Below are 21471 nucleotides of genomic sequence, written 5' to 3' on the forward strand. Positions count from 1 at the left end.
AGCTGTCTGCTAGTGAATTTTCTTTTCCTGGTACGAATTTGGCCTGCAGCTGGATATTGAGATTCAGGCATAGGTTCCACAGATTCATTGCCATCCGGCATAGAGGGTAGGAATGTGTGCCTCCTTGTTTATGTACCACATGACCGTGGTGTTGTCCGTCCTTATTAACAGATGTCCTTGCTGGAGGAAGGGTTTGAATGCCTCGATTGCATGCCTCACTGCCAGCATTTCCTTTTGGTTTATGTGCATACTTAGCTGCCCTTGAGGCCATAGGCCTTGGATGCATTTGTCCTCCATGTGTGCTCCCCATCCTCGGTCTGAGGCGTCCGTGGTGATGGTCTGCCTTGTTTTTGGTTTGTTGAAAGGCAACCCTCTGTTGGACTGGCAGGCCTGAGCCCACCACAGGAATTCCTTTTGAAGGCATGGAATGATTGGTATCATGGTTTCTATACTGTGACTGTGTTGAGACCATACATTCCTTAGGTACCATTGTAATTTTCTCATATGCAGCCTGGCATGTGGAATCAGGATTATGCAGGATGCCATGTAACCCAGGGCCAGCAGGACTTTCCTTGCAGTAAGCTGAGTTTGTCTTGTCAAAATCATGAAATAATCTGGAAGTTGTTTTTGTTTTTCTTCTGTGAGAAAAGCCATCTGAGTGATTGTGTCCAGATCCGCACCCAAAAAGGTTATCCTTTGGGATGGCACTAGTCTTGACTTTTGGATGTTGACTGTGTATCCCAAGGCCTGTAGCAGGTGTATGACATACGCCAAGTCCTTTAACAATTTTTTCTTGTTGTCCGCTTGTATTAGGCAGTCGTCCAGGTATGGATAAATTTGAATTCCCTGAAGTCTGCAATGTGCAATTACTGATGCCAGGCATTTCGTGAATACTCTGGGTGCAGTAGATAAGCCAAAGGGCAATGCTAAGAATTGATAATGCTCTGATCCTGCAAGAAATCTGAGGTGTCTTCTGCAATCTGGTCGGATAGGGACGTGCAGGTATGCCTCCTTGAGATCTAGAGTCACCAGCCAAGACACCTTGCCCAGCATGGGAAGAAGTTGCTGTAGGGTCAGCATTTTGAATTTTGGCACAATTAGATAAGTGTTGAGCACGGACAGGTCGAGAATAGGCCTCCATTGGTTTTCTTTTCTTGGTACCAGGAATAATCTGGAGTAAAATCCTTGGCCTTGTTCTATAGATGGTACCCTTTCTATAGCTTTCATCTGAAGTAAATTGCTGATTTGTCTTAAAGCCTCTGCCTTCTGGTTTGGTGGAAGGTTGGGCATTCTGCCCCTTTTTGGCAAAGTGTGGAAGTAAAACCTGTATCCTTTGTCTATTGTTTGCAATGTCCATGTATCCTTTGTAATGCAATGCCAGTTTTTCGAGAATAAAGACAGCTTTCCGCCCAAGGGAGCTTCCAGTTGATCCCTGGTAGGCGGAATCAGTCAAGTCATTGGGTCTGTCCTGTGGTAGTGGTTGTAGTTGTAGCTGTGGCAGTACTCCTCTGGTTGGCAGGCTGCCACTGACGGCCCCTGTAGGCACCCTTTGATTGACCTCTGCCTCTAGGGCGTCTGTTCCTGCCCCTCTGTGCTCTGGAGGTGTCTGGAAAGGACCAATTCTTTGTAGGCCAGTTTCTGCTGAACCTCGGAGGTTGGACCTGCAGGAATTCCTTTACTGTTTGCACAGATTTTGCTTTTTCTTCCACCTTCTTTAGAATCTCCTGTGCAGGGGAGCCAAATAAATTTTGTTTCTCCATTGGCGCATCGAGGAGTTTAGCCTTGACATGGTCTGGCAAAGATTGCTCCTTCAGCCAGGCATGCCTACGAATTACTGCCCCAGTCATAGCTGATCTAAATGAAGCCTCCAGTGCATCATAGCCACATTTTAAGAAATGATTACTGACCTGCTGAGAGTTGTGTACCAAATCCTGAAGGCATTTACGGTCTAAAGGTTCAGGAGAAGAAAGCTTCTTATTCAGCTGATCTAACAAAAATTCTTGGTACTGTATCATATGGAATTGACAGTTTAATGCCCTGGCAGAAAGAGTAGCAGATGTATAAACCTTTTTTCCCCATGTCTCTAATGCTCTAGACTCTCTTTAAGAGGGTAGGGGATTTTTGGCAGTAGCAGCTGCAACCCCTTTAGGGCCCTGAGAAATAATTTCTGGGTCTGCAGCATGGGCTTTATACAGGTGGAAGTGAGAATCCGGGACCCTGTAATATCTGTCAGTTTGGCAGGGGCCGGGGGAAGAGAATCAGGTGCAGTACTGACATCGTTGTACACATCATCAATTACAGTTTGAACAGGTGGTATGGCTAAGGGCCTATGCTGGGGCAAATGCAAAAAGGTCCTTAATCTTTTTCTAGAATCAGAGAAATCCTGACCCTGCCATTGAAAGTGCTCCTTCATGGAGTGTAAAGTCTCCCCAAAGGAAAATTCTTCAGGTGGGGAGGCCGAAGGAATAGAATCTTCTGCATCTGAATCCTCATAAGGCGAGTAGGCCCCTTCCTGATGGTCTGACAAATCAGATCCATCCGTGGAGTACACTTGCGAACAGCTTCTGCTTCGGGCACCGCGCAGCAAGAAAGACTAGGGAAAATGGTGTCGGCTGATGCCTTTATACCCCAGAAGCTCTGACGTCGGGGAAAGTGCGACATCAGCCGAGGCCAGACCCAGACTTTGGAACCCGGCTGACCGAAGGGCTGCCTGAGGCAGGACAACCCATATGTTATGACTGCAGATGCATCCTTGAAGGACAACTAAAATGCTACAAGAATAAGCTATTATTTACGCTAAAAAGTTAAATTCTATCCTTTGTACTGACCATGGGTATGTGTCGGCCTGTAAAAATGATGTTTGTCACGAAAATGTCCCACTTTGGCCATTAGAAAAGGTGGCAACTCTACCGTGGGGCCCTTACAAGCCTAGCTAAGAGTTTATCCACAAAAAAGAAACCTCAGTCAGCATCTGTCACCCCTGTCAATGAGGGACACATGTAGGATTTGAAATAGTTACAGTACTAATTTTTCTTCCACCTCAGTCCTGAATTTGCTCATGATACGGTCTGCTTTGCTTCGCATATACTTACACTGTTGCATTCAGCAAAATTGGTGGAGCTTTTCTTCAAGTCTCTATTGAAAATGGATTTTAACCAAGCTGAATATCTAGCAACTAAAACACGTATACATAAATTCATATGGCAGCTAAGCAGTAAGTACATAGATAAACAACAGTTCTCTGCTACAGACTGAAGACAAGTAATAGTTACACATTACATTTTATTGAGGGATTAAATGAGAAACCTGCACAAGATTAAGGAATTTTTGCAAAACTTAACAGCGAATAACCCATTTATATGTTCTCTGTGCACTTCAGCTGTATTAGTGAAAACTGATGTGCCTGTCATGATTTTCTGTGAACCAGCTTTCTGATGAAAAATAGTGCACAACAGAGACGATTGGCAAATACAAAAAGCAACAGAATTAAAGTCTAATACTAATTTATGCTGCATTCTCCTTTGATAAGAGAATGATTTTTCCAGTATTTTTCACTGGTTACCTCATTCTCTTTAATGACCAGTAAAAATGGACTGATTCAAAGTGAACCTAAGAGAATTAAAAGTTTAAGTACTACAAAACAAAGTACCCTACACCCAGCATACTAAAGGTGCATGCAATAAATGAAAGACGACTAATGTGTAAGTAGTCTAAAAAAATACTTTGGATGACTTTTATAAAAGAACAGGAGAGCATTCTTTTGATGTGAACTGAAGCAAAATAAAACATTTAAATGAAAAAAATCATTATGACTTTCCTCTTACCTTAATCATTTGTTCAGTTTTGTCAAAATCTGATATGAAATTGGGACCATTTTTATCTGCCTGAAAAAGACATATCAATATGAATTATACTTGAAAAAGCCAAATATTTCATTAAGTGTTGAATATAAATTAACTAATTTTTAAGGAGTTTTTACACATTTTATGCTACTTCTTAGCCATGGCCTGTTGATCATTATCCCTTCCCTCCTCACGAGCCGTTATACTAACAGCCATCTTGGGCTTGTTTTACAGTTATGCCTCCTGGTGGCTGAATTAAGTATCTGTTTTGCTGCAGAAGTGTTCCACTCCCTTACATGTATCAAAGCCACTGGTCAAACTCTGATCATCTGACTAAGGTCAGAGGTTCATCTCGCTATGTCATTATGCCACTGGTATTCACATCACTTTAATGCACACTTCTACTAAACCTGCTTTTTATTTCTTCACCACTTGTTAAATGGGTTGGTACACTGGCCCAATAAACCTTTTCAGACATGTCCCAGGCCATTAACATAAAGCAAAAACAAAGTAAAAGCATTCAAAACATATCCATGTACATAAGACTAAAAATAATTCACACTACATAGCAAATAACAGAAACTTCAATGCAATCCACCAAGTATCAAATTGCATGAAATGCAGTCATCAATTAACATTATTACGAAGTTAAAAAATAGACAAAGCGAAGCTTAAATAACTGCATAATTAGGCGTCATTAAATATTAAATAAACATAAAACATTCATAGTTGATTGCTTTAAATAAGTGTTTTTTCAGTATGCAAATGAATCTTTCCAAGTTCTGTATTATTTTCAGAAAATGTATGAGATTAAGATACCCTTCCTGCACTTAACACCAGAGATTGAATACAAGGAAAATATTAAAAAATATATATAATACTCTAACAAAAAAAAATAAAAGTTAAATATTCCTGGCAAGATACACAGCTGCTGTAAAATATGAGAGGCAGCAAAAGAAAACTGCAACACTGTTAGTACACTATGCATCCAAGCTGAGACGCACAAAAGTATGGGAATATTTTATGTAAAAAAAATACTCTCCCTGTCAGACAAAAAAAGAATGGGAATATTCTACTTAAAATCAACACTCCAACAGACCCTTACGGCTTTATGCTTTGAATGCATTTTGTTTTGTCATATGCAGATGTTTAGCTACATGACCCACAAATTCTCATGCTGTGTGGTCCAGATAATATTCCATGCCACTTAATGTGCTCCTTGAGCCATGTGACATCAGGCACTTTTAATGTCTTCCTTGAACCATGTCACATCTGGCAAACTTTGCAGTACAAACTAAAGCTAATGGGCCACAGGTCATGGAAGAACGAATGTACTTCTGCAGCAGGGGCCCCCCAAAAAAGGAAAACTGGAGAAGACAAATCAGTCAAGAGTGAGATGCTCAAGTACATTACTGGGATGTTACGTTGGCAGGAAGGAATACTACTCAGATCTCTAAAGCAGGAATAAGGAATACTTATCTCAAGTTTCAAATGCCTCTGCAGAAAGCTTTTCTGTTACTCATTGTGGAAACTAAGGCAAGTCAAAACTCCAAAGGGGCAAAAGCTACCACATTTCCTATATATTAACCTGCTCTGAAGAAAATAGAAAGCAAATCAGTACAGAGCCTGTGAAAAAAAAAATTCAGAGCCACAAGTAGAGAAGGGCAAATAAAAGGAGCCCCAAAAGAAAAGTAATCACAATCTCAGCAAAGACAGTTTCTACAAATGCATGCAGCCTAGGAAATTAAATGAATTGTATTATAAATGTGTATTAGTATGGAGTCTACTGAAGAAGATGAAGCGAACTACTTCTGAAATACAATCATGTCAAAAAGTATACTCTATAGGAAAAAACAGGAAATTTTTACAGATTACTGTTTTTAAAATTTATATATATATAGCACTTTGTCTATTCTGTATCTTTACAAATCCTTATCTGTAACTTTCATTTGTGTCTCTAGTGCGCCCGTACTGTGACACTCCTCCCAGTCTAGTATCATTAGCTCATTCTGCCTAATACAGAGAGAACATTTGATAAGGCCTTCTGTTCCTCCTTTTTCCCTTTCAAAAAGAAAAACAAAACTTTTTTTTTTCGCCTGAACTTCCTTGTGTTCTGACTGCGCTTCTCAAACATTTTGGAAATATGCAGTATATTTCAGAGCATTTATTATAACTGTAATAGCCTTAATATTGCTACAACTCAAGTGCTCTAGGTTGCACTGCATCTGAAGTGTTTGTGTGTTTTAGCTGCTTTTCTGTATATATATAGACTTTTCTGTTTCTTTTACTAAATAAGCTCTGTAAAGTTGTTTTATTGCATTCCTGCCTGTATCTCTGAGGTTTTTTTTTTTGCACTTTTAAAGTTTGTTTTTGCTTAGTTTAATTGGTAGGCTACACACTCAAGTGCGCTAGCCGAATTAAAGCATTTACTGTGTTTCTGTACCTAATTTCTGCTACTTTGTAAAAAAAAAAAAAAAAAAAAAATCCTTGTTTCCCGCCTTTACTGAACTAGAATAGTTCAGTCTTCAGGTATTGCTGATCTCTGGGCTGTGTCATAGTTCCTGTGTTGCCCATATCCTTATTTGGATAGCAGGAAGCTTCTTTGTTCACCAGTAAGAGTGGGGAGCTCTGAGCAGCCTATCTGTCCCTTGAGGAGAGGATCCAGCCCAGTGACCTATAGCTTATGGGCCGTTTTGGGCCATTTCCTATCTCTTTCTAACCCCCTGCTTTAAAGCCATCTTTAGCGCACTTTTGCGCTTGTAATTTAAAGTTTGTCCTGTTTTTTTGCATTTACGTGTTGAGGCTACACACGCAAGTGCGCTAGCCTGTGTTACATATTTACTGCATTTTCCTGCTATTTGTTGAAAAAAAGAAAAAAAAAAAAATTATCCTCATTTCCCATCTTTCCTAACCTAGAGTAGTCCAAATACAGGCTTTGCTGTATTTCTGGACTTTTGGAAAGTTCCTGTGTTGCCATTTCCTTTCTTGGATTAAGGGAGGCTTCTTTGCTCACCAGTGGCAGTGGGGAGCTTAGAACAGCCTATCTATCCCTGGAGGAGTGTTCCCAGCACAAGAATCTGGTAGTCTATTGGCCATTTTGGGCCAATTTCTAGCTCTTTCAAGTCCCCCTCTATAAAACCCGCTTTGGCGAGGTTTTTGCGCTTGTTACTACTCAGCCAAGCTCCTTTTGGTCCTGCAGAGTGGTGCTAGCAGCAGAGAGGCCAAAAGAGTGACTGCTAACCTGATAAAAGTGTTTTTTTCCTGCTACTATCTGGGCGACTGTCCGATCTAGCTAAACTGCAAATATTTCTGCTTCTTGAACTGTTTTAAACTGTCTAAAGTTGTTTTTGCACCTGCACTTTTAAAGTTTGTCCTGTTTGTTGCATTTACTTGTTGAGGCTACACACTCAAGTGCGCTAGCCTGTGTTACATATTTATTGCAATTTCCTGTTGTTTGTTGCAAAAAAGAAAAAAAAAAAAAAAGAAAAAAAAAAGTTATCCTTGTTTCCCGTCTTTCCTGACCTAGAGTAGTCCAAATACAGGCTTTGCTGTATTCTGGACTTTTGGAAAGTTCCTGTGTTGCCATTTCCTTTCTTGGATAGAGGCAGGCTTTTTTGTTCACCAGTGGCAGTGGGGAGCTTGGAGCAGCTTATCTGTCCCTGGAGGAGTGTTCCCAGCAGAGGAATCTGGTAGTCTGTTGGCTGTTTTGGGCCAATTTCTATCTCTTTCAAGTCCGCCTGTATAAAACCCGCTGTAGCACGGCTTTGCGTGATTTTGTGCATAGCGCGGCATCGAGCAGCGCCACTTATTTGGGTTTGAGCCTTGGAACTGATCTAGTTCTCATAATAAACACCCTATTCCTACGCTAAAGCCTAGCACTTGTTCACTAAAGCAATTATATAAGTCAGCACTAAAAAATTAAAAGCACTACACCCTCACAAACTCCCCTTGAGTAACTTGTTCCCCATTGGCCCTTTTTTCAATTATAAAGGAATTCCCAATACTATTCTAGCATGTCCAAAGGTCAGTTGTCAATCTCCTCTCCAGTCCAGCTGGTGAACCTGGGAATCCTGAGGCAATGTTACAACTGCCTAATGTACACAGACAACCCTCTCCTCCTCCCAACAAATTCCAACACATGTGAGAGATGCAACCATATAGCCAAACTGGAGGCTAAGCTCTCTCAACTCAGTACTGGCGTAACCAGTCAGGAGAAGGAAACTACACTCACTACAATTCCAGTCTCACATTTACCTACCACGGCAGCAAACCAAACACAAACACACAAAAACATACTTGGAGGCTCTAAATAAAAATCTGCCTAAGCAGCAGAGACCTCCAAAGCAGACACCCAAGCAACCGCTACCCCAAAACAAAACACGTGCAACACATAGCTCACAAAGCCAGTGTGCCGAACAGTCACAGCCCTTAAGGCTAAACAACACACCTGATACACTTGTAATAGGTGACCATCATCAGGCACACTGACGTCCCGCTCACCAGGCTGAACAAGAAGGTCACGGTGAGCTGCCTGTCGGGCGCTAGGATCCACCACATAACACAAGCACTCAGGTCACTCCAAGGCAAGTACAAATATGACTCCATCATTGTCCATGCTGGTGTGAATGACCTGAGATGTACCTCCCTGGACTACATGAAGAGAGACAGAGGAGCTCTCTGAACATGTAGCCCAGGCCGGTGACCTTGAGTAGCATCTTACCCTCACCAAGAATGATGCCACAGTATGAAGACAAGATTATCAATTTCAACAATTGGCTTAAGTATTGGTGTCATTCAAAGGGGATCCAATGCCTGTCAGCCTGGGATGACATGCTCGACAAGCCACGATGCTTCGCTATGGACGGCTTGCACCTGTCACCACTGGGCTTTCGGATATTGGCAAAGGCTCTTGCTACCCCCATAGTGTCTTTTTTAGGCAAGGCTCAAAAGACAAACCCACCTCCATAGGTATCACAAGGGATAAGAAACTAAGACTAATGCTACTCAACGCCAGAAGTCTAAACCTCAAGATGCACGCACTCGAAACTCTCCTTAGCATGGAGAACATCGATATCCGTGCAGTAACAGAAACCTGGTTCAAGGCTCTCGAGAGCACCCCAGCACTACCAGGTTAAACCTCATACCATGCCTTTTGGCACCAAAACTTGGACCGAACCACAAAAGGAGGGGGGATATCAATATTCGTCAAAGATACCCACACCTCCAGGTTGGTGGCACAGCACGAAGCATCAGAGACTATCCATGTGCGACTAGTGGGTAAAACTGCCTTCCAGTTTATAGCCTGCTACAGACCATCCTCCCAAACCCAGGAACCCCACTCGGCCTTCCTGAGAACACTGGAAAATATGAAGATCTCTCCAAACACCATTATATTGGGTGACTTCAACTACCCAACCATAGACTGGGAGCATTACTCTAGCTCCAACACCCTAGCCCAAAGGTTCCTAGAATTTATAAACTCAAATGCTATGGAACAACTTGTTACCACTCCCACAAGAGGGGAAAGCATACTGGACCTGATCATCACCAACATGGGGACTCTATGCTCCAGACCAGAAGTGTATCCCTCACTGGTAAGATCACACCATAAACTAATCTCACTGGATATTCACATCCCGACCCCACCCCATGCCCAGAAAACCACAGTGAAAAACTTCTCTAAAGCAAATTTCACACTCCTCAAAACCGAGGTGGAATCCTTCAAAGCTCCCGGGCCTGTGGATAATACAGCCCAGACCACAAAATCCTTTATAAACGAATTCTATGAACACCTTCAGGAATGCATGAGATCATGCAATCCCAAATAAAACCAAGACCCAATCCTCCAAAGGCAGACGTCCTGTCTGGTGGACCCCAGCCATAAACAAACTATACAATAGGAGGAGGAAGCTACTACATGACAGAGCAAAATCCCAAAAAGGGAAGGCATCTCTGATCAGTATTAGCAAAAAACTACGGGCACTCATAAAATCGTCTAAGGCCAGCTTCGAGAGAAAAATTGCACAGGACACTAAGGATAATCACAAGGCTTTCTTTAGTTATGTTAGGAACCTGGGTGGGAATTCCCAGATATGCTCAGAATTAGTCCAAAATGACAAAAAATACACCAAACCCAAAGACACTGCCAACATCCTAGCTGACAGGTTCAGCACAAACTTCTCCCCCCCCTCCCCACCAAAAGGTCAAATATCTATCCCAGCAGAGTGCTGCCCCCCTGACATCTCAGATGCTCAGGTAAGAGCTGCCCTCTCCAAAGCAAGAAACACAGCATCAATGGGACCGGACGGTGTCCCAGGCTGCGTCCTACATGAACTCCAAGAAGAGCTAAACCCAAACCTAAAACTAATGTTCAATCTCAGCCTTACTAAAGGATATGTACCCAAAGAGTGGCGTACAGCAACAGTGGTCCCTCTCCACAAAGGTGGTGCCTCAACGGATCCTGGAAACTATCAAGTCTCACTAACTTGGTCTGCAAAGCTATGGAAAGGATCATCATGGACCTTATAAATAAAGATATTGGGGACCTACAGACACTGGATCCTACCCAGTTCGGCTTTGTTAAGGGCAGATCCTGCCTCTTAAACCTGGTTGATTTCTTTGAAACAGTCACCAAGGCCATTGACAAGGGGAAGGTGGTCCACACAGCCTACCTGGACCTCGCAAAAGCCTTCGATACAATACCCCACTTAGGCATTATAGATAAGCTCACCAGCTTAAATATACACCCCTATGTCACTAGATGGGCTGCAAACTGGCTCAAGGACAGAACCCACATGGTTAGAATAGCTGGAGCCATGTCAGACTCCAAACCAGTTACAAGTGGCGTCCCACAAGGCTCAGTCTTGGGACCTCTCTTGTTCGGTATGTATTTCTCAGAGGTACAGGCCAACATGGAAGGACTGTGGCTGACCAAGTTCGCAGATGACTGCAAACTGGGATCCATAATAGGCTCTCCAGTCGACACAAGCATCCCCCAAAAGGGCCTCATAGAAACAGACAACTGGTGCCAGAGCCATGGCCTCAAGCTAAACGCCAAAAAGTGTATAGTCATCCCCTTTGGCAAAAACAAAGTGCCCACAAATTACCACATAGGTGGTAATCCATTAAGTACAGAAGAAGTAATTAGGGACCTGGGGACCCAAGTTGATAGCAATCTCTCATTTGACAACCACGTGGCCAAAGTGGTTAGAAAAACATTTTATATAGCCCACCTAATCATGAAGGGATTCACATCTAGATCAGGGGAGGTCATCGTGCCTCTTTACACATCCCTCATCAGGCCTATAATTGAGTACAATGCCCCTTTTGGGATGTACCTTACCAGACACCTGCAGCAACTGGAAAGACCCCAAAAGTACCTCACCAAGAGGATCAAGAGGCTCAAACAGATGCCGTATGCTGCCCGGTAAAAGAAACTCCAGCTCTACTCAGTGGCATACCGCCTGCTCAGTGGCGATCTGTGACCGATGTATAAAGCCATGTCCAACCCGGAATTAATGGACATACTGCACCTCAAAGTCCAAATCCCATCGAGCTACGCGCTCGAGGGACTTAAACCTCAGCACTGAAATAAATAAGACATGCTGGAGGGACAGATTCATAACCCATAGGCTCCCTTCACTCTGGAATAAAATCCCAGTCCAGGTTAGGCAGAGTCCCTCAATGACTCTCTTTCAAGAGGAATCTTGATGAGTGGATGGGAGATCGTAGGTTTACCCCGGGTATCACTTCTGTGTCACTGTTAGACAGAGGCACAGTATACTAACCTCGAAAAAGGGCATAGCAAAATTTAAAATGGGTGGCGAAAGCCATATTCACTGGCTAGGCTTATAAATGCCCTAGGGCAGATAGCCTAGTATGAACCTATGAACCTAAGTATTGTAAATGTATAATTTTCATATTCGTACAAGACTAAAACTGTGATATCTGTATGTGTACAGTGCACATGCACAGTTCTTTTACCATGTTATAAGGAGTAACACTGTCTTCAAAATGAGGTATTACTTCACACAATGAGGTGCTCCCTTGGAAAGTTATTTACCAAAATATGAAAAAAATCATAATTTCCATAACCTAAGTCCGAAACAAACTTTGATATCTGCCTATGAGTACAACATACAGGCACCATTCTTTTACCATGTTAGAACTACAAATAATCTTTTCAAAATGAGGTATTACTTGGCACATTCAGATGCTCACACCTCTCAGACCCATTGTATCAGCAGAGGGCGCAATGACCGTTCCTCTAGCTAAATTTGTGGATACAAAGGCAAAAAACACATTTGGGTAAATAATAAGGTTATATTGAAAGATTCCTGGGACTTTCTTAGGGAATTAACACCTCAAGTCTATAAAGAAGATATCATATTCATTACTATAGACATCATTGACTTGTTCTCTTGCATCCCTCATAATGAAGGGATGGACGTGTTTGAAGAGAGCATAATCACAGATAAAGAGATGACACAGGAGGAAAAAGTAACGACAGTCATTTTCATGGATACTGTGTTGAAAAATAATTTCTTGATTTTTAATGGGGAATACTACCAACAGAAATCTGGAGTCTCCATGGGAGCAGCGTGTGTGCCCACATACGCTAACACTGTATTATCAAAATGGGAAGAAAAATTTATTATAAATTCAAAGTTTAAAGAATACTGGGCACTATATCATAGGTTCTTGGATGATATAGTGATTTTTTGGATATGGGGTGAAAGCATGTTTATGGAATTTATGGAATACATTAGTGCCACAACAAGTTTTTTGAAATTTACATACGTTTTGAATAGAGATGTTTTAAATTATCTGGATGTTGAAGTTTATAAGTTTGAACATAACTTTGAAACAAGAGTATATAGGAAAGCAACATATGTGAATTCTTTTTTACATTTGAACAGTGCACGTCCCCTACACAGTAAGAAAAATATTGTAAAAGGACAGTTTGTGAGGGGATCAAGAATGACTAGTAGAAATGATGACTTTATTATTGAATGTGACAAATTGGAAAATATGTTTTTAGAGAGAGGTTACCCTATAGAATTCATTAAAGACATTAGATGTGAAGTGGAAGGAGGTAGAGAAGGGAGGTTTCAACCTATAAAAGGTATAGAAGAGATTATTAGAAAGGAAGATGAATATGTAGGAAGTTCAAAGACAGGGGAAAACTTCCAAAGAAGTTTGGTAGTAGAGTATAATTCTTTCAATAAAAATATGAGGGGAATTCTAAATAAGGAATGGGAGAAATTTTCAGCTCTAACAGACATGGAAGATATAAGGAATATTGCACCTAAAATAGTATTTAGAAATTCCCCAAATTTTCATAATATGATAGAATGAACAGGGACCATTAATAGAACGGAATCTAATCGACGTGTAGGTACATTCAAATGTGGGAGATGCTCACAATGTGCATTTATAATGAATAAAGGAGAAATATATTTAGAATGCAGAAAAAGAATGATAACTAGTAATAACTATTATAACTGTGAAACACAAAGAGTTGTTTATTTAGTGGTATGTCAGAAATGCCAATCATTCTACATCGGAAAAACTGAGAGATCTCTAAAAAAAGAGAGTGTATGAACATACATACATTTCAAAAGAAAGAGAAACTAATGCATTATTTAAGCACACTAAGGTTTGTCAAGAAGCATAATTTTTATTTTTTGTATTAGAACAAATACAGGTCGATATTAGAGGAGGTCCATGGGAAGATATACTCGAAAGTAAGGAATTATGGTGGCAGATTAACCTGGATGCAAGTAGGAATCCAGGTTTAAATGAATATTTATCTATAGGATCAATTTTAAGATTAAAATCAAACAAGATTTGATTTAACATAAATGCATGTTTTCAACACTAGATGGCAATATTGCACTTTCTTTAGGCTAGGTAGTATATAGAGGCAACTTATAAATTTGTAGTTATAAAGTTGCAATAAGTATATTGTTGTTATTTAGGCAAGTCTGTCAATAAATGAATTAATATTTCTATAAATAGTCAAAAAGGAAAGGATTATTGCACTTAATTTGAGTTATGTCATAAAGGTGGTCAATCATTAAGCTGCTAGCCTTATATGTTGCGATAAGCAATATATTTTCATTTTCAGCACGTTGTAAGAATTTCAAGACATGCATTTATAAGTTTATGGAGTTACAAACTGAAAGGCACTTATGCACTTTATTTAGGCTAGGTTTAAATATGAAGCTGTCAATTACAAAGTCGATAAACAAAACATTTTTTAAATATTTTTTAACATATCTTAAAAAGTGGTTACATCCCCATTATTTGGATTTATAAGTTTTTTGATCAAGTTAAATTAGAATACACTATCTGCATCTCAGTTTAGTTAGGTTCAACACAAAGATTGTATATATAAACGCTGCTCGTCACGAAGATAAAGATATATCCCTAAAATATACATTTGTATGTACACAGATTAGATCAATTTGATTAGTTTTAGCAATGAATTTTAATAATGATTTATGAATATTCATTTATTTAATGTTTTTAAGTATTTAAATAAGTTGTTTTTAATACGTGGAATATCCATTAGTATCATGAATATTAAGAAAGAATGAACCAAGCTGATTTGATAGTTTAAATTTTCAACAAGGTACCTTATTGGTAACAGGAATTAATTGCAATACAATTATAGTATTTAAATGGAAAATGTATTAATTGACGTTATCTGATGAAGTCCCACTTGTTGAGACGAAAACGCGATTTTGATTTTAATATAGAAGTGCGTTAATGTAATTGTGTAGTCAATGTGTTTGTGGCGTGAATAAACTGTTTCTTGTACCATTGCTTGGTGGAATTTTATGGCACACAGCACTCGTATCGTTTTGGATTACTAGGCTTATAAATGCCCTAGGGCAGATAGCCTAGTATGAACCTATGAACCTATAAAGAGAAAAATGGTAATACCCTGCTGGGTAGCCTGGAGAATTTGGGTTGTATGCCCCTGGGGAGTGCAGCGATGAGGCTCAAGGCACAAAGACATGCAAGATCCAGAGGAGCGATCCAAGGAGGTAGGAAATGTCCATCCTGAAGAAGCAGAAAACACTCTTCCCCACTACGTCAAAGGCAAAACTCTCTGGGGAGAAGGAAGTTGGAGCAGAGAAGTCATGCTTCTGCCCCATTGGCAACCCCTGCCCCAAAGGCAGGCCACCCGAGGCAGAAGATGGAGCAGAGCTATCCAGTAACAAAACTCTGAGAGGCAGAGATGGCTCCAACAATATTTGGAGTCAACTCCATCACCTTGGATCTGACCAGGATGCTTTGGCTCAGAGAGTCATCAGGTTCTAATGCACTCAAAGAATGCCTTGGAGTCGAATATACTATGCTCGTCGGATCCAACCCAAATGGTTCCAGAAAACTAGGATCCAAGAGCTCCAAAACTGAGTCAGGTGAAAGGAAGAGCTAAGATCGGTGGTGTAGATATGTTGAGGGCTTCCTAACCTAATAGGGTAGAAGCTGGAAGAACTTCCACCTGAAACTGAGCTGAGAGGAACTTCCTCATCATCAGCTTCATTCAGACTTCTGGAGGAACAAGATGATGAGGCCACGGAGGGAGACCTGCAATGACAGCAAGACTCTAAATATGGAGATGGGACACAAGAGGGTACTGGATCAATAGAGGGAGAATATCTGGTCCAAGCTAAAGGCTTCAGATCTGATAATAGTGGATCTGAGGAAACTGATTTTGTCTCCAACGCTGACTTCGGTGAAGGAGCAGTGTTTGGATCAGACTTCTTGTTTCATTTTAGAGGCTCTACCATCGAATCCAAAGAAAGGGTGGAGGAGCCAGATGAATCTGAATGCTTTCTAGCTTGTTCTTTAGTCATAGTTTCAAGGGGTTGAGCCCCAGATAAAGGTTCTGAAAAAGTTGAAGGCAGCAAGCCTTTTAAAATTAGCTTGTTCTTTCAGTCTACAATGGTCCAAGGATTAAAAGTTTTATGTGTGTCTCAATCTTTTTTAAGATGCTCAGAGCCTACACAAACGCAGAAACCGGCAATTTATGATCACATTTCTGGCACGTCTCAAAACCAAATGGTTTCTCAGACATTACAAAAAACAGGGTTTTTACAAAGACAAAATTCATTTTTTTGGATAGAGGGGGAAAGAGATACCAAAATGGTATCAACAAATACACTAGCAGGAAAAGTTTACCAAAAATGGATAGAAGAATGACACAAACGTGTAGGAAGGAGGAAATATATAAGCTAAAAAAAAAGACTAATTAGTGAAGTAATAAGATAATAATCTATAGACTTATCTCTTAACTTTTAAACACTACGCTTGAGAGCGCACAGTGACAATGTCCAAACGCGAAAGGAGTGAATGACATCTGAGATATGTTAGGGGATAGAGCAATATGGGTAAAGGCAGCAGCTCAAGGACTTTCTGGTAGTCACGAGCTAAAACTAATGACAAAGTCAGATCCCAGGGTTGGATCCAAACTCAATTGTTGAGTAATGAATGAAAACTAACCATCAAATACTGCATTTCAAACTGGAAAGGATGATGATAAAAGGGGGGTGGGCTCAAGAAACAAGGTGAGACTGGGATTTTGGATGAAGACCTTTAATGAGAATAACAATAATCATACAGAATCTTAATATTCATGAAGTAGCAGAAAGTATTCTATGAACTAAGCCAACATAAGAAAGGAGATTCTGCCAATAAGGATGAATGGGATTATGGATACAGAAAATAGGCAAGGAGGTTGGAATTTACTGGAGAAAGAATAAATGCACCAGCAGTTGGACTCCAGGAAGCAGCCAGAAAGAAGAACCAGATGAATAAATAAGCCACGAGTTTTGACCTAGGTTTCGTCTTTAATCCGACTTCATCAGAACACAACTTAATACAAATAAAAGCAACCTTATATACACACTTAAAAATGACATCATCACCAATCAATTGAATAATAGCTTAATTGACATAATCAACATAATTAAATCAATATGAAGGCCAGCAAACATAGTAAAAGGCACAATCCCAGACCTGAATGTATCAATATTAACATCAGAATAAAACAATAATACAATAAAAATTAATTTACCAAATGAGACTAAAGTGCTGCATTCTAAAATGAAAATCAATCATAAAAACACAAACCAATCTAATTATTAAACATATACATGCTGTATTTTGGTGTATCCAATATAAGTATGAATTAATTCACCCCAATATATTTTTTAATTTTAAAATGGGCATAATAGAAATGCAGTCATTAATGCCTGGAAATTCCAATGCATTAAGTTTCAACTGCCATTTCATCTCACCTATATCTAAGTGCACGTCCAGTTTCGTTCCAAATTTGTCTACCAAAATCTGCTGGACCACACAAAACTTGAAATGATGCCCACTATTAGTGTCAATGTGCCTGTACAGGGCATTGGTCTTTTTCTTTAGCCTAATATCAGACTGATGTTCAATAATACGGTCTCTTAATGCCCTGCAGGTCTTCCCAATATAAAAGGCTGGACACTGTGTGCACATAGCCGCATACACGACACTTGTGCTATAACAATCAAAATGGGCACCAACCCTAACAGTGATTCCAGCTAACTTAAATGCGGCACCCGTCACATTAATCAGGTGACAAACACTACATCTACCGCACTTGAAGTTACCCTTACTCCTATAGGTAACAGTATGTGTAGTGTCACTCTTCTCCAATAATTGCTTAAAAGAAAATCCCTTCCTATAAACACATTTAGGCGGTCTCCCCAATTTCCCACTAACTATCTGATCCATTTTCAAAACTTTCCAATTGTTGGTAATAATATCAACAATATAAGGGGCATCAAATGAGAAAGTGGTAATAAAGTATAATGGATGGTCACCACCAGCCCGTGCACCAGTATCATTATTCCTAAGAATGATCTCACGCATGGGAACAGTATTGCCCTCAACATGCTCATTTCTGATATCATGCTTTCCATACAATAAAGCCCAATAAACACCATTAGCCCTTTTGGCTTTAACTTCATCAGCTATACAATCACACAGTGCCACTGGGTAACCCCGCCTAATAAACATCAACTTGATGAAATCAAGCTCTTTGATGAAATCAACTTCCAGACTTGTCATTCTCGCCGCCCTGACCATCTGCCCTTTAACTATTGCCTTCTTCTGATGGTCAGGATGACAACTTGAATAACTAAGATATGAATTGGAAAATGTGGCTTTTCTGTGAATAGTAGATATCAATCTAGAATCAACCAAACTGAAGGCCAAATGCACATCCAAATAATCAATTTCAACTTTACTCATACTATGGGTAAATTTCAAGAATTCAACAGAATTATTAACAAAATCAATAAATTCTCTAAACTTATCAATTCCACCTTCCCAAATGATAAACAAATCATCTAGGAAGCGGGTATAAAAGCTAATGTGGGGCATAAATCTACTAGTAAAAAGGAATTCCTGCTCCCAGTATGCCATAACATAATTGGCATATACCGGGGCGCACGCCGCCCCCATCGCTACCCCGGTTATCTGCTTGAAATAACTACCCTCAAACTGAATGAAGTTGTTAGTCAGCACAACTTCCATTAAGCCCACCAACAAATTGATTCTATCCTGATCAAATAAACCAGTTTTCAACAATTGAACCTCCAACCATTCTAGTCCTGTTGTTGTAGGAATAACTGAAAACATGTTTACAACATCAACTGTTACCATAATGGTATCATTAGTAAATTTGACACCATTTAACCTCTCCAAAAATGACCACGAGTCTTTTGAGATGTAATTGAATACCTTTTAACCCTTTTGTAACTCAAAATCAAGAAATTTACTTATAAAACAGGTTTTACTGCGTTTGCCATCAACAATTGGCCTAAATGCCAAGTTATTCAAACCCTTGTGGATCTTGGGTATTCCAAATATCCCACTAACCACTGGGTAATCATTAGTCAGATACCTATATTCATCCTCATTAATATGCCCTTGCCAAAGTAGATCCTCGATATACAAGTTAACCTTACTATAGGCAATATTTAATTCATTAAGACTAACGTTTTCATATGTATCCGTTGCCAATAATGCCATGATACTATTGACATAATCAACCCTGTCAATAAGCACTAAACAGTTTCCTTTGTCGGGCTTCATGAATCTTATAGAAGTATAATTTATCAACCCATCCAATAATTTATGCTCCTCAAAAGTCAGATTATCCTTCAAATCGAAAGCTGACCTATAATGTGAACTCATTGCCCACCTATAATGTTCCCTAATATCCAGCTCACATATCCTTTCATATGTATTGGTAACAATATTAGCTGGGGGCATATACTTACTTGTTTTTTTCAAAGTCAAACCCACTGGATTTCTATCGGCCCCATCAAACATCAATTTCAAGTTCATTTTCCTTACTAACATTTTTAGGTCTACCAAAGTGTTAGTTAAACCCCCCCGAGCTAGAGGGACAAAAGTTAAGCCTTTAGCCAACAAATCAACATGTTGTTTGCTAATGATTTTAGTAGAATAATTGTATATTTTAAAATCATCATAACTATTAGCTATAATAACAGGACTACTAGGCCCATATTTCAAAGCTGATGTGAAGTTTTCATCTATAACTTGTATCAGTTCATCAATTCCACAATCCAAACTACAATTGTCCAACCTACTTTGCATCACATTCTCAATTTCTTGCTCAATTTCACTGTCACTGTTACAGTTTTGATGCACACCAACCACACCAAAAAGGGTTGGAAAGGTGTGCAAACTGACATCATACAAGGAAGCACAGTCAACATCAAAATCATGCCCAGAACTGTTGTTATCCAAACAATCATAACCAACAGCATCAAAGGAAATTTCACTAGTAACCAAAGGTTGCTGAATTTCAACACCACATTTTTTAACATCACCCATCTCAACGTTCACTAAAATCGAACTGGAATCTGCAGTAGTTTCTAATTCATGCATAAATTCATTTCCATCCCTCCCAAAGGATGACCCATGTCCAGCTTTATAATTACACTTAACATATGATGGCCTATGATCCGTATATGCTCCCCCCATCATGTTTGCATGTGTACCATCCGAATGCGAATTAAAAATAAACGGATCAACAAAATCATCCCTATTTGAATCTACATTATTACTACAAGCAGTAATATCTTGCAAACATTGTATAACAGGATTGTAAACAGAAACTTCATTATCGTTGATAACATTGATAACATCACAAGAATGCTTTTGATTTAAACGTCCAGAAATTGTCCCAGCGTCAAGATAGTCCAAATGTTCACATACCTCATCAGAAAGTGACAAAACGGAAGCAGCAACCTCACAAGCGCAATTCCCATTTGAATTTGCAGCAGATGTGGCCGCAAACCCCCCACAAGGCTCACAAGCAGAAAATAAACAACTCTCAGCAGCCACTGTCAAGCGGTCGACATAACAGATGCTCGCATTACTTAGTGGCTCAGTATCGCTACCAGCAACCCGCTCATTGACATTGAAAAATGCATTAAATTCACAACCATCATTAAAACGTGCTACACTAGCAAATGTATTAGGCGAAACTTCACCCAAACTATAAAAATTGCTAAATGAGCCATCCGTATTCAGCGCTGATAAATGCCTGTTCATCTTTGACTTAACAGGGGTATTAGAATCAACTAGCCTAACGTAGCCAAGATAACCAGTACTGTTTGGTAAATACGGAAGATGTTCCAAATTGAAAGGCTCACCTGTGCAATTAAATCCACAACCAGGACTTATGCTTTCCAATGGGCTCGATTGCCCCTGTTGTTCACATTGACAGAATTTACTAACTTTGGCTTTGCACCCTGTCTGATGTAATCGCTGAACATATTCTGTTCCTGCCGCTGGTTCCGCCCACGTATCCTCTCCGACCTTCTTGGTTCCACTTCTAAAGGGAAATCAGCCCGCTCCTGCTCGCCATTTGTACTTTCACCAATAGGTGCCACCTCCAAGTCCCTGCTGTAATAGTTTTTATTTAAAGGGACTTTACCAAAACAATTGCCCTCAGACATGGGATATGCTATATTTCGCCTATACTCATTGCTATCCCTTTCTATCTTTTTAGCTTTTCTTGAAAAGATAGTTTCACATTGGTTGTTCACTTCTGCCAGCAAATTGTTATAGTTAGTTAAATAATGATCAAAATTCAAATCAGCAGTAATAGCCTCATTCACCATTTCCAGTTCACACAACAATGAGGCTATTTGCTGATCATTATATTTTAGATTAAATGCCAGCAAACATAGTAAAAGGCACAATCCCAAACTTGAATTTTATGACTGACCTTCATTTTAGAATGCAGCACTTTAGTCTTATTTGGTAAATGAATTTTTATTGTATTATTGTTTTATTCTGATGTTAATATTGATACATTCAGGTTTGGGATTGTGCCTTTTACTATGATTGCTGGCCTTCATATTGATTTAATTATGTTGATTATTTCAATTAAGCTATTATTCAATTGATTGGTGATGATGTCATTTTTAAGTGTGTATATAAGGTTGCTTTTATTTGTATTAAGTTGTGTTCTGATGAAGTCGGATTAAAGACGAAACCTAGGTCAAAACTCGTGGCTTATTTATTCATCTGG

At 39.7% G+C, this 21471-nt stretch overlaps 1 protein-coding gene across 1 annotated transcript in view; it reads right to left on the minus strand.

The window, feature by feature from the left end:
• The window catches only part of VPS13C (vacuolar protein sorting 13 homolog C), a 6956796-nt gene that overhangs the window by 4406451 nt on the left and 2528874 nt on the right, over nt 1-21471 (minus strand). The window contains exon 28 of the mRNA XM_044076309.1: nt 3825-3884. Coding sequence (XP_043932244.1) covers nt 3825-3884 — 60 coding nt within the window. The remainder of the gene's footprint in view (nt 1-3824; nt 3885-21471) is intronic.

This window comes from Protopterus annectens, chromosome 7.part0, assembly GCF_019279795.1.
Source record: "Protopterus annectens isolate FY-2018-M chromosome 7.part0, PAN1.0, whole genome shotgun sequence".
Taxonomy (NCBI): domain Eukaryota; kingdom Metazoa; phylum Chordata; order Ceratodontiformes; family Protopteridae; genus Protopterus; species Protopterus annectens.